Here is a 12,245-nt window from a genome sequence, read left to right on the forward strand (position 1 = left end):
CGTCCACCTGTCCATCCATCCATCTATCTGACCGGTTATACCTTCCGACTTGGTAGTCTCGCGCCATGTCCAAACAAGGCGAGATCAAGATGAGGGGCGCAGGTGGCCGCGCCTCCATCCCTACACCTGCTGTCCGGTTCCCCGCCGGTGACGCAAACGCCTCGTCCAAGTCCAAGTCTGCACAGCTCCCTCGCGACAGCAAGGTATTGGTCGTCAAGAAGCCCAAGCGATCTTCGGGCTTCTCGGGCTGGCTCTTCTCGTTTGCCAGCAAGGTCACCATCTTCTACCTTATCTTTGCCGCTCTCTGGACTTGTCCTTCGCGTCCGTTCGCTTTCGACTACTCAGCCAAGGACTCTCGCCCCGTCTGTCGTAACTTGGCCCAGGCTCACGACCAGATCGCTCCCATCCTTACGCCCTACATCCACCTCGCTCAACAGAAAGCGGAGCCTTACACTCGTCCCGCCGTCAAGGCCGCCACGCCTTGGATCAAGAGAGCTCAAAAGGTGTCTCGCCCCATCTATCGTGAAGCCGATAAGCGTGGACGTCTGCTTTGGAAGAAGCGTATCGACCCTGCGCGTCGCCGTGCTCTCAAGAGGGCTCACAAGCAGATCGATCCTTACCTCAAACAGGCTCACCACTACCACAAGGCCAACGTCCAGCCTCACATCGACACGGTGCACAGGGCTGTCAAGCCGTACCACGACATCTACCAGCGCGATGTCTCGCCCTACATCGACCAAGCGTACCAGTACAGCCTTCACTCCTCTTCGGTATCGTACGCCTTTTACATGGACAAGGTGCATCCGCGTGTCGTCCACTCCGTCAAGCAGATCTACAGCTTCTTGATCAACCACGTCGACCCCGCCGTCCGTCGATTCTATAGCCTCTACGTCCGACCTCAGCTCGACCGCTTGCTCGCCAAGGTGTATGAGCGCAAGGCTCACTGGCTCGGCTCCGACGCCATCAAGGCAGCTCAGCAGGAGATGAAGCACACAGCCAAGCAAGCAGACAAGCACGCTCAGGAGGCGATCAAGAAGGCAGTAAGTTGACGCGCCTCTCACCCTCTCCCCGCTTTTCCCCTTTCCTGCGACCCAGTGGATCCCACATTCTGTACAGAGGCAGATGAGGCGCATGGTAAAGGGGGGCCGAGTTATTCAGCTCCGTCCGCTGCAGTCTTATCGACAGTGGATTGGAAGGTGTAACAGACACCATGTTGCATCAGCCGCTGACGAACTTTGCCTCTCTTTTTCTTGTATACATCCTTTCTGCCTCCATCCCCTTTCCATCCCTGTACTATATCGGTCGGCACCATCACACCATCAGGAACAAGACGCAATCAAGGCTCAGAACGACCCATCACTGCTCGACCGAGTCAAACAGGCAAAGGATGCCGTCTATGACACAGCCACCGGCACAGAAACCGACGCCATCAAAGTCGCTCAGCTCGACGCCGAACTCGATGCTGAAGAGAAGAAGGTCAAGGATCTCCTCGAAGTGTGGGAGACGGGCATGACGGATCTCATTGGAAAAGAATACAAGCTTGCCGTCGATCGTCTCGCCGAGCTGCGCAACAAGGCTCTGGCAGATTTGCCCGATCGCTTTGGACTCGTCAACGAAGCCTTTGTCGAAGACTCGGTTGCACTCATCCTGAACCGAGTCGAACGTGGCCTGCGCAAGATCTCGGCCCGTTCCTCTGACTCTGAAGCGCAAAAGATTGCAGCTGGCAAGCAGCTCGTCGACCAGCAGGTGGCCAAGTTCGATGAGGCAGCGTTCGACACCAAGGCGCAAATCTCGGCGTTCTACGAAAACTTGCTACAGGAGGAAAGGCAGACGATCGAAGCGAGCAGTGCCGAGGTGCGTCGCTACGCCGCGGCTGCCAAGGACGCCTACGATGGGATCATGCGCGATGCCAAGTTCGCCGCAACCATGGACGACTGGCAAGGGTGGGACATTGGCGTCCGAAAGCGCGCTGCTCTTTTCACTGAAGAACTGCTCGCAGTGCAGAGCGGCAAGAAGGCCGTCAGCACCTCTTCTGGTGCCGTCGACCTGCGCAAAGAGGCGCCCGACATGCAGAAGGAGATCAACTCGCTTCGAAGCTGGTCCGACAAGCTGCACGGCTCGGCAAGGAAGGAGCTCGTCGCGTACGCTGACACTGCGCTGGCTCAGCTCGCGGGCTCGGGCGTCGCTGCCAAGATTTCGGACGTCACCGACAGACTCGCCGAGCAGGCTAGTCGTATCAGCACCGATGCTGCTGCTGGCATGCTCGGCGCTGTCGGCTTGGCTCGAGGCAAGCTTGGGCTCAGCGAGCCTGCCAACGAGAGTTACTATGCGCGTGCCAAGGCGTACGTCGCATCGGGCTCTGGATCCGGATCGTCGTTCGATGACTACGTCAACAGTCTCAATGGCATGGCAGCTGCCGCGAGCAGCTCCGTCTCGTCTGTTGCTGCTCAGGCAAGCAGCAGCGTCTCCTCGGCAGTCTCGGCCGCGTCACCCTCTTCTGCGGCTGCTCAGGCTTCTGCTGCTGTGGCGGGAGCGGTTGGCGGCGCCGCTGCAAACGTGAAAGCAGTTGCCGGCTCCGCTGGAAATGCGGCCGCTTCTGCTGCGTCGTCTGCTTCGTCGGCCGCGAGCGTGGCCAGTCGCAGCGTCGCTTCTGCCGTCGGCGCTTCGCCCTCCCCCGAAACGTTTGGAGACTATGTGGAAGCTGTCACTGCCGGTGTCGCAGGTGTGGCAGGCGGTGTTGCTCAGCGCGCTGCGTCCGCCTCGTCCAGTGCGGCGTCGCTTGCATCCAAGGCTAGCCGCAGTGCAGCTTCTGCTGTGGGTGCGTCTCCAACTCCGGACACCTTTGCTGACTACGTCGAGGCGGTTCAAGAGAACGCCAGTGCTGCTGCGAGCAAGGCCGGTCAGGTGGCGCAGTCCGCGGCCTCTTCTGCTTCGTCGGCGGCGTCGGTTGCTGCGAGCTCTGCAAGCGTCGCAGCTGGGAACGTTGTCCCTGCTGCCCAGGCGGGCGCTTCGTCTGCTGCGTCGGCAGCGTCCGTTGCGTCCAAGTCTGCTTCTTCGGCCGCATCCGTCGCTTCGAAATCGGCCAGCTCCGCCCTTAGCGATGCCAGCAAAGCCGCTCAGTCGGGAGCGTCTTCGGCCTCTTCCGCAGCTTCGGTAGCCTCTCGATCGGCTAGCTCGGTGATTAGCAGCGTCAGCAAGGACGCAAAACCCGCTATTTCTTCGGCTTCATCGTCGGCTTCTTCGCTCGCGTCTGTTGCCTCGCGCTCTGTCGGATCGGCAGCAGACGTGGGAGCCTCTTCGGTGTCGTCGCTTGCATCCGCTGCCTCGCGATCCGCATCCTCTGCTGCCTCCGTTGCCTCTCGCTCCGTCGGTTCGGCTGCACAGTCTGGCGCCTCGTCCGCATCGTCCTTGGCTTCCGTGGCTTCGCGATCTGCTTCGTCTGCCGCACAATCCGGCGCATCATCCGCCTCGTCCGCCGCATCCGTTGCATCCAGCGCCGCGGCACAGGCTGTCGCGTCCGGCGCATCGTCCGCTTCCTCCCTCGCCTCCGTCGCTTCTAAATCCGCCTCCTCCGCTATCAACAACGCGTCGCCCGCCAGCTCGGCTTCGTCGATCGCTTCAGCCGTCTCTTCAGCCGCAAACGTAGGCGTCAGCTCGGGAAGCAGCGTTCTCAGCAAAGCAAGTCGTAGCGTGGCTTCCGCAGTAGGTGCGAGTCCTACACCAGAGACACTGGAGGATTATGTGGAGGACGCAAAGGACAAGGTCAGGAGTGTAGCTGCCAAGGTTCATGTTGAGTTGTAGATAGTTCGAACAGGCATTCTTTTGTATTGAGGGTGGAAGGAATATTGCAATAAAATGGAATCCCAGAGAGCATGAAAGGTGCGATGATCTAGTTGAAAGCTGGTTTGGTTTGTGTCGAGATCGAGATAGGCTGCTGTCGTTGTCTGGCTCGTTTGCGTTGTTCGAGCATCTGTCTGAGGACGAAGATGGATCCTGTTTCGGGTGCGTACGTCTCTTCCTGTTTCAAGGATGACGGATGGGTATCACGCAGAGCTTGTCGCAGTTTGGGATCTCGCAGTAGAGCGGCATGTTTTCGCCGTTCGATGAGATCGACGGTGGGTGCGACGGCAGAGGTGGGCAGCACATTGGTGGGGATCAGAGCCAAGTGTCGCAGCAGCGACGATTCGACCAGCTCCCAAGTGCGTGCGTTCACGTGGACGCGAGTGAGGGTGTTGACGAGAAGTGAGAGTCGTCGTTCGACATGTGTTTGCATGGTCTCGCCACGAGGAGGTCGACCGCCTCGAAGGCAATACTTGATAATCGTGTCGAGTACGCCGCGGTCGTTGAAGAGCTGAGAGAGGCTCGCGATGGCCGGCGGAGGGCTTTTTTCTAGCTCTCCATCGACAGCAGCTACACAAGAATGAACAGTACCTGCACGGGAAGCTGTCGTTTCTTCAGTCGCGACTCTTGCGTGCAAGCTCTCGTACTGGTCGATGACTCGGTTGAGCAGCACAAGGCTTTGCTTTAACGTCTGCCACGGGCGACTGCCGGTGAAAGTGTGGTATTTGCCGCGGCGAACATCGTCCGCTAGGGCCTTGCTGGGCGCTTTGTGCAACAGATTGTCGTCAAGCTCTCGAGTCAGGCGCCCCTCTGCTAGACAGTCGGCCGACCATGCGAACATCCATCTCTTCCAGAGACGCAAGACTGCGTCATCCGCATCGTCAGATCCATCGGGCATTGAGGCGCTGGCACCGCTCCACACGCGTTGGAAGCATTTCGACGAGAAAGCGAGTTTGAGCACCTCGAACGCAGTGTTTTGCTTGTCGGCGGCCCCATGTCTTCGATGCATGGCCGAGGAGAAGAGGTTGATCACGCTGCTTCGCTGTTTGGATGCGAGCTCTTGCCCCCGTGGTGCGACTGCATCAATGCCATCTTTGGGCTTCAGCGAGAGCAAGCGGCGAAGGAGGAACATGCAACGCTCCGTATCGCCGAGCATAGCACGTAAGCGAATTTCGTGGCGGATGCAGGCCACCTGTGCTTCTGTGAATGTCTTGCCTTCCGCTACAGCCCAAGTCGAGGTGCTGTCCCTCGCGGACTCGGCCTTCAGCCTGCGTATCAAGTGTTGTATCCAGTCAATGGTCTTGGCACGCGCCTGCAAGTTGAAGCCCGAGTCTGACTCGATAGCATCGATTTCGGCATCGATCAAGGTCGAGGTGAAACGAGTTGAATGCTTGACGTCGGCGTTCTGATCCGCCTCATTGAGGTTGCGAAAAGCGATGCGAACCATACGCAGCGTGGTCTGCTTCTGCGTCGGCGAGGTCATGGCGGCGAGCGGGGGGCGAAGAGGTGCGCTAAGACCATGCAGGACCGTGGCGAGGAAGGTATCGTCGAGGATCAGGTTTGCTCTCCTCATGGAGGTCCTGGTCTGTAAGATCTGTGCGTGAACCTGTTGCGACTCTCTATCGATGTCGGCCTGGTGTTTTGAGCTTAGATTGGAAGTGCGCTTCCGGAACATGGCGATGAGCCTGAGCTGATGATGGTGAACGGTTGCAGGCAACAAGTGCTCTATGAGGAGATCGAAGCAAGCTTGAACCTGGTCAAAGTGGCCGGAGCGAAGGAAACCAGACATAAGGTGGTGAAGAGCTTGTGACTGACGATGGGCGCATTCCTCGTCATTGCATAGGCTGACTTTGCCGGGGGCTTTGTATGACAACCGATGTTGAAATATGGATAGTAGTAGTGTGAGCGCTGTGTTTGTCGGTCTAGGATTCGCTTCGCCGGCTTTGCGTGCCAGGCTCGTAAGGAATGAATCGGAGAAAGCGTGGTGAGGGATCGCTTTGCAGAGCAATCGCAGGTATTTGGTAATAAGTTGATTCATGAGGAGAGGATCGCTCCTCCCTGAGCGTCGAGTTGCTATGCCTGAAGAGTCTGCCAGGTGTAGAACGAGGGCCTCGTTTAAATGGAGAGACAATGACACTGCGTGAGCCGATCCATCGTCGCTGCGGCACACAGAGGCGACTCGCTGCCGTTCTGTACACAACGTAGAGGCAGAGAAGATGGCTTTGGCGATCCTTGCGAGGTCTGATTCGTCCGTCGCCGCCAAAAGATGAGCCCTAATGTCCGCCTCTGTCTCCACGGATGACAAAGGCGGCGTCGAGCCATTCGCATCAAAGTAGGCAGAGAAATCGGCACCGCTTGCGTGGCGTTGAGCACGGCGACTGGTTTGAGTACGAGATGCTCTTCCAGATGGTCGTGATAGCGAATATGATGAGGCTGAGGTCGTGTCGGCAGTTGAATGCTCTGCAATCTCGTACGCCGGTGAATGCAAGATTGCGCGAGCATAAGAGCCAGCGTGACGACGATGCAAGCTTGGAGCCAGAAAGTCGGGCACGGCAGCTGCGTTGGAGGTGGCTGCTGACAAGCCACGGCTCGAATGCGAGGAAGAGATCGAGGCTTGAGGGTGCGATCCTATCGATGCCGCATGCCGCAATGTGGCCAATGAGTTGCGCCAGCGCGACATGGTGAAGGGGGCCGCTTCCTTACCTGCGTCCTGCGATGCGAACGCTGCAGGCCAAGGTGGACAGAGGCAGGGTCGAGCTCGTCTTAAGGCCAAGTCTGGCTGCTTGTTCGATCAAGCCAGCCCATCGGTCCAAGCGCCCGTCTCTTCCGTGAGTAGCAGGATGTGTCGAAGCGTGGGTGTGATCGTTAGCGATGGAGAATGTGACCGTGCAACAGCGAAACGGCTTCCACAAGGAGAGCTAGCCAAATCTTCGGGAATCGGAGGGCGCAAGTCACGTGTGGCTGCCGCCCTCCAATCCCAATTTTTGCTAGAATTTTTTGATTTTGTCGAGGTTGCAGCTGACAGAACGGAAATTTGATCTTGAACTCTTTGTGAATTGGATTGGCCGTCTGCTGCGCTTTCCTTCCTTCTTATGCTTCTCTCATCTATCGCTCCTCATTATCGCTGAACGATCGAGAACAAGCTCCGCAAGATCATGGATTGTCTGCAGCGCTGAAAGCCTTGCTATCTCGGACGGCTTTAGCTGGCATCGATTTCGCCGACAGAGTCATCCTACGGCCCTCCATACCGACTAGCAAACTCCAACCACTTCCCAACGCGTTTCGAACGCCATCACTCCAAGACGTCCTGCCAATATGCCACCCTCATCAGCAGCAGAAGGTTCCACGAAGAGGAAGAAGGGGGCCGCCGCACCACACCTCAAGTCTCGCTCTCGGAATGCTCGAAAGCTCAAGAGGAGTGCCGAAGATGCCGAGATCGCTCAGCTTGAAGAAGGTGCACAGGCATTTGAGCCGCCCATCGATCTCAAGCACTTCGCTCAGCTCCCACTCTCCGACCGTACACGTAGAGGCCTCAAGAAGGCAGGCTACACCGACCTGACCGACATCCAGGCAAAGTCGATCCCACTCTCGCTCAAATCCAAGGATGTCCTTGGAGCTGCCAGGACAGGCTCTGGAAAGACGCTGGCATTCCTGATTCCCGTCCTCGAGATTCTCTACAGAAGCAAGTGGGGTCCTTCCGATGGTCTTGGCGCGCTGGTCATCTCGCCGACAAGAGAGCTTGCCATCCAGATCTTCGAGGTTCTGCGCAAGATCGGACCTTACCACACCTTTTCTGCCGGACTTGTCATCGGTGGCAAGGATGTCAAGCAAGAAAAGGATCGTCTATCACGCATGAACATCCTCGTCGCCACACCGGGTCGTCTTTTGCAGCACATGGATCAGACACTCGGCTTTGACACCTCAAACTTGCAGGTGCTTGTGCTCGACGAAGCAGACCGCATCCTTGACATGGGCTTTTCGCGCACCCTCAACGCCATCGTCGAAAATCTGCCCCGGGACCGACAGACGATGCTCTTTTCCGCAACACAAACAAAGCGCGTCAAGGATCTGGCGCGGCTGTCCTTGCAGGATCCCGAATACGTGGCCGTGCGCGAACCCGAGAACGAAAGTTCCACGCCTCGAGGCCTCGAGCAGCACTATATGCTCGTCGAGCTCGACAAGAAGCTCGATCTGCTTTTCTCGTTCATCCGCACACACACCAAATGCAAGGCGCTCGTCTTCATGAGCTCATGTCGACAAGTTCAGTTCGTCCACGAGACCTTCTGCAAGTTGCGACCAGGTGTCAGTCTCATGGCGCTCCATGGAAAGCAGAAGCAGGCAAAGCGTCTACAGATCTTCACTCAGTTTACCAAGACGCAGCACGCACTCCTCTTTGCTACCGACATCGCTGCACGCGGGCTCGACTTCCCTGCCGTCGACTGGGTCATCCAGCTCGATGTGCCAGAGGACGTCGACACCTACATCCACCGAGTCGGACGAACCGCTCGATACACTGCCAAGGGCAACAGCTTGCTCTTTGTGCTGCCTAGCGAGGAGAAGGGTACCCTCGAGGCGCTCGCCACCAAAAACATCCCCGTCGGCCGCATCAAACCAAAAGAAAGCAAGACGCAGAGCATTCAAAATCAGCTGCAGGCGTTTGCCTTCCAAGAGCCCCAGATCAAGCACTTGGCCCAGAAAGCTTTCGTCTCGTACGTGCGATCCATCCATTTGCAGAAGAACAAAGACATCTTCGATGTCACCGCACTACCGCTCGAACCCTTTGCCGCCGCGCTCGGTCTGCCTGGTGCGCCCAAGGTCAAAATCGTCAAAGAGGCCGCCAAGGCCAAGAAGGCTGCTGCCTACAAAGCTGCCCAGCAGCAGGCGGACACAACCGGCGAACAAGCAGGCGACGCCTCCGACGATGACGCGCAAACCAGGAATGGCAAGGTGCGCACCAAATACGACCGCATGTTTGAGCGCAAGAATCAAGACATTCTCAGTGAGCACTACTCCAAGCTCATCGCAGACGATGCCTCCTCCGCAGACAGCGCCGACGATTCGGAGCCCTCCGACGATGGCTCTGACTCTGCTACGACTGGCGACGAAGATGACGTCGAGGGGCGCGAGGAGACTCGATACGGCCGATCCGCTGGTCGCTCCAAGGAGGACCGTCTCGTCGGCAGTGATACGTCGGACTCGGAGGACGACGATGACGAGGTGGGCAATTCGACCGCGATGCTCCGCGCATCCAAACAGACGTCCAAGACCGGCCTCGCTACCGCCGACGGGGACGCGGGCGACGACTTTCTCACGCTCAAGCGTGCTGACCACGCGCTCGAAGATGACGGCGATGCATACGGCATCGGCGGAGAGGACACTCCGGTCACAATGGAGCAGGCGAAAGCCGACGCCACCGAGAATTTGTCGAAACGCAAGCTGGCCATGGGTCAAAGCAAAAAGGCGCTGGCTCTCGCCGGCAAACGTGGCATCGGCGAGAAGCTCGTCTTTGACGAGGATGGCCAAGCACATGCGCTGTACGAGCTCCAGGACGAAGAAGCCTTCAGCAAGCAGGGAGATGCCAAGACGCAGGCGCAGCGCTGGGCGGACGAGGAACGCGAGCGCATGCAGCAAGCCGATGTCAAGGACAAGGAGCTCGCCAAGGAGAAGCGTCGCGAGAAGCGTCGACGACAGAAGGAGCGCGAAAAGGCGCTTGATGACAGCGACGGCGAAGGGGACGACGAGAGCGAGGCCGAAGACGATCAAGACGGTCGCGCCGTGTTGGCGCCCATCGACAACCGATCGGACGGCTACGAGACGCCTGACTTTGATCTTTCCTCCGAGGATGAGGATGAGGTTGAAGACGATGATGACGACGACGACGAGGTGGCGTATGAGGCACCGGCCTCAAAGCGTCGCAAGACTGTCGAGCTGTCAACAGCTTCGAAACAAAAGCCTCAGGCCAAGAAGAGCAAGCTCGAGCAAGAGGAAGAGCTTGCTCTACGCCTGCTTGCCGGCGATGCCTGAGACCGACGTCCTCCCCAGACATACCACACTTTGTAAGTCGAGTTTCCTTGGCGCATGATCGACGTTCTTGAAACGTCGCGCGCTCTCTCCTTTCTCTCCGCGCATCTGGGCTGGATCGCGGGCCGGAACCGCATTCGTATGATGGTACTCGTGTAATTTGCGCCTGATTGTCGTTGGCGTCCCTCTTTTCTTTTGGAAGGCGGTACAACGGGGCTCGCTAGCCGGCAAGCCCTGGCGCCTTCGGCTCGATGAAACCTACACTTCTGATCCTTTTACGGCGGCCCGTGGGATGCACTTGGCACCGATGCGCGCTTGATGTGGAGAGCAGCTAGAGCGATCGGGAGACGGAATCCGGTGCGAAGATTGTTTGTACTGACCAGCGACTCGCCATCCTCTGTACCCTTCTCTCTCTCTCTCTCTCTCATCGTACCTAGTGTATTTGTACTCTATTTTCTTACTTCGCATTCACAAGATCACGCTATGCATGTCTGAGTCCTCTCGCACCGAGCATACGAGACAAAAAGCTGGAAGCTCGATGGTGAGAGCTCTGACGGTCGACTTGTCATCGAATCGCTGGAAGATGAATTTTCTACCACCGATCTGCTGGCATATTCAACGCCGCAGCAGGTGCCGATCGGGACGCTGTGTCCTGCTACTTTTGAGACCCTCTCTTTGTTGCTGCTGGTCACGACGCCGAAAAGACAAAAGACACAGACTCGATGGGATCACCTCTACCTCAGACTCTGCACATTGCTCTTCGCTGTACAGTCATGTACTGTTGTGCTCATTTGGCCTGCTCCGTGGTCTATTGCGTCGGTAGGTGCGACCGATGTTCGTGGCAAGGTGATCCGGTCCGATCTATTGGCGTCGACGAATGAGAAGAGAAAGAGGTCCGTCCGCGCACGAACAAGCTCTCGGTTCGCCACGGCGGACTCAGCAATTTCTTACTTGAACGCATAAGAAATCGGTATCGACTGTCGAATCGCTGGAAAAAGGGTCTTGCTGTAGCGGACCCTGATGCCGCAGGCTAGGTGCTTCTTCTGGCTTCTGCTGCCACGATTTTTCAGAAGCTCGGGAAGGCGGCCTGCCGCACTCCACTTTTTCAATCTTCCGACGCAACGCAACAGCACAGTGCGACGACGCTGTGACGCTGTGACGCTGTGACGCTCGCCGGGCTGTGTGTGGACGTGGGTGTGACTTTGAGGGTAGAGCCTGCTGTCTTGGCTCATCACGCGCTGCCGCCGCTCACACACCCTTCTGCGTCTGTCACATATTGGCGAGGTGCGATTCGAAGCTCAGTTTTCAGCGCTCTTGCATCGTTCCCCTTTCATCTTCATCACCATCGACCGCAACACCGCGCTCACCCACCAACCGACGCCTCTGCATCGGCTCATCCCAACCACGCAACTTGTTTAAGCCGTTTGCCTCTCGCCGTTCGCCGTCATCACCATCTGGACTCCCTTGACGCTTCAGCGTATCTGCATACCATCGAACTGTACTCGACTCGACTCGACTCGATTCCATCACTTGGCACTCGATCTGTCCGAAATCCCACACATCCTGATGCCTGAACCGTAGCCATCCTTTTTCTTTTTCTCTATCCTCTCGAAGTCGTCGCAGAACAAGCCAGCGTCGCTTCCAGCACACTTCAAGTAGGAGACGGCCTTTCTACATCAGAGCGTGCTGGTGTTGCCTTGGTGGAGTCGGCATCGCCTTTGCTCGTCGCGCTGTGCTGTCTCGATTGCACCTGTCGACCGCCTCGCTCGTTAGTCCAGCCCACTCGAGCCAATTCGCCTGGCTTTCTGAGCGTCTCTGAACGGTCTCATCGATGCCTGTCGATCGCAGCAGCCGTACAAAGCCCAGCTCCCCGTCCAAAGCTCGCTCCTTGACTCGTGCTCGCGCCACACTCGCTTCCACCGCCACCAACAACTCCGTCGCCTCGTCGACTTCCTCCATCAGCACAACCGCCTCCCACGCTCCCGCCACTGTCGCCGCCGCTCCTGCATCTGCTGTGGCATCCTCAACACTACGAAGAAGTCGCAGACTTTCCGCTGCTACAACGTACGTTGACGATCTTTCCGACGCTCGCAGCGAGAGCTCCTTCTCGTCCAACAGCCAACTCTCTGCCCCCGTGACGCCTGCCACCGCAACCTCTTCGTTCACCTCTCAGCCTTCCTCCACCAGTCGCAAGTCCAACGCCTCCTCTGCTGGTCGTTCGCCGACCTCTCGTTCCTTCACTTTGGCGCCTCCTCAATCCACCCCTTCCCGGGCAGGTGCTGGCCTTGCAGCCTCCAGCACTCCTTCTTCTTCTTCTTCTTCTTCCTCTTCGACTCTCACCGCAGATTTCGGCTCAGGGTCGGTCTCCGCCGCCAGGAAAGGCA

At 57.8% G+C, this 12,245-nt stretch overlaps 5 protein-coding genes across 5 annotated transcripts; 2 read left to right on the forward strand and 3 right to left on the reverse strand.

Annotated features, from left to right (window-relative positions):
- Positions 1–65: 65 nt before the first annotated feature.
- Positions 66–3,098, forward strand: PHSY_002470 (hypothetical protein; the record flags this gene model as incomplete). The annotated part of the gene is made up of 3 exons (XM_012333094.1): positions 66–1,040; positions 1,117–2,899; positions 3,001–3,098. 3 exons carry the CDS (start codon positions 66–68, stop codon positions 3,096–3,098), a joined length of 2,856 nt encoding a protein of 951 aa, XP_012188484.1.
- An 18-nt stretch (positions 3,099–3,116) lies between these two features.
- On the reverse strand, positions 3,117–6,520 carry PHSY_002471 (hypothetical protein; the record flags this gene model as incomplete). The annotated part of the gene is made up of 2 exons (XM_012333095.1): positions 3,117–3,729; positions 4,011–6,520. The coding sequence occupies 2 exons, from the start codon at positions 6,518–6,520 to the stop codon at positions 3,117–3,119; spliced, it is 3,123 nt and encodes a 1,040-aa protein (XP_012188485.1).
- Positions 6,521–7,155: 635 nt separating this feature from the next.
- Positions 7,156–9,864, forward strand: PHSY_002472 (hypothetical protein; the record flags this gene model as incomplete). The annotated part of the gene is made up of 1 exon (XM_012333096.1): positions 7,156–9,864. One exon carries the CDS (start codon positions 7,156–7,158, stop codon positions 9,862–9,864), a length of 2,709 nt encoding a protein of 902 aa, XP_012188486.1.
- Positions 9,865–10,595: 731 nt separating this feature from the next.
- Positions 10,596–11,093, reverse strand: PHSY_002473 (hypothetical protein; the record flags this gene model as incomplete). The annotated part of the gene is made up of 2 exons (XM_012333097.1): positions 10,596–10,722; positions 10,813–11,093. The coding sequence occupies 2 exons, from the start codon at positions 11,091–11,093 to the stop codon at positions 10,596–10,598; spliced, it is 408 nt and encodes a 135-aa protein (XP_012188487.1).
- Positions 11,094–11,166: 73 nt separating this feature from the next.
- Positions 11,167–11,820, reverse strand: PHSY_002474 (hypothetical protein; the record flags this gene model as incomplete). Its single annotated transcript, XM_012333098.1, has 2 exons — positions 11,167–11,431; positions 11,612–11,820. 2 exons carry the CDS (start codon positions 11,818–11,820, stop codon positions 11,167–11,169), a joined length of 474 nt encoding a protein of 157 aa, XP_012188488.1.
- Between the last annotated feature and the right edge of the window lie 425 nt (positions 11,821–12,245).

Source organism: Pseudozyma hubeiensis, assembly GCF_000403515.1.
Source record: "Pseudozyma hubeiensis SY62 DNA, scaffold: PHS23, whole genome shotgun sequence".
Classification (NCBI taxonomy): domain Eukaryota; kingdom Fungi; phylum Basidiomycota; class Ustilaginomycetes; order Ustilaginales; family Ustilaginaceae; genus Pseudozyma; species Pseudozyma hubeiensis.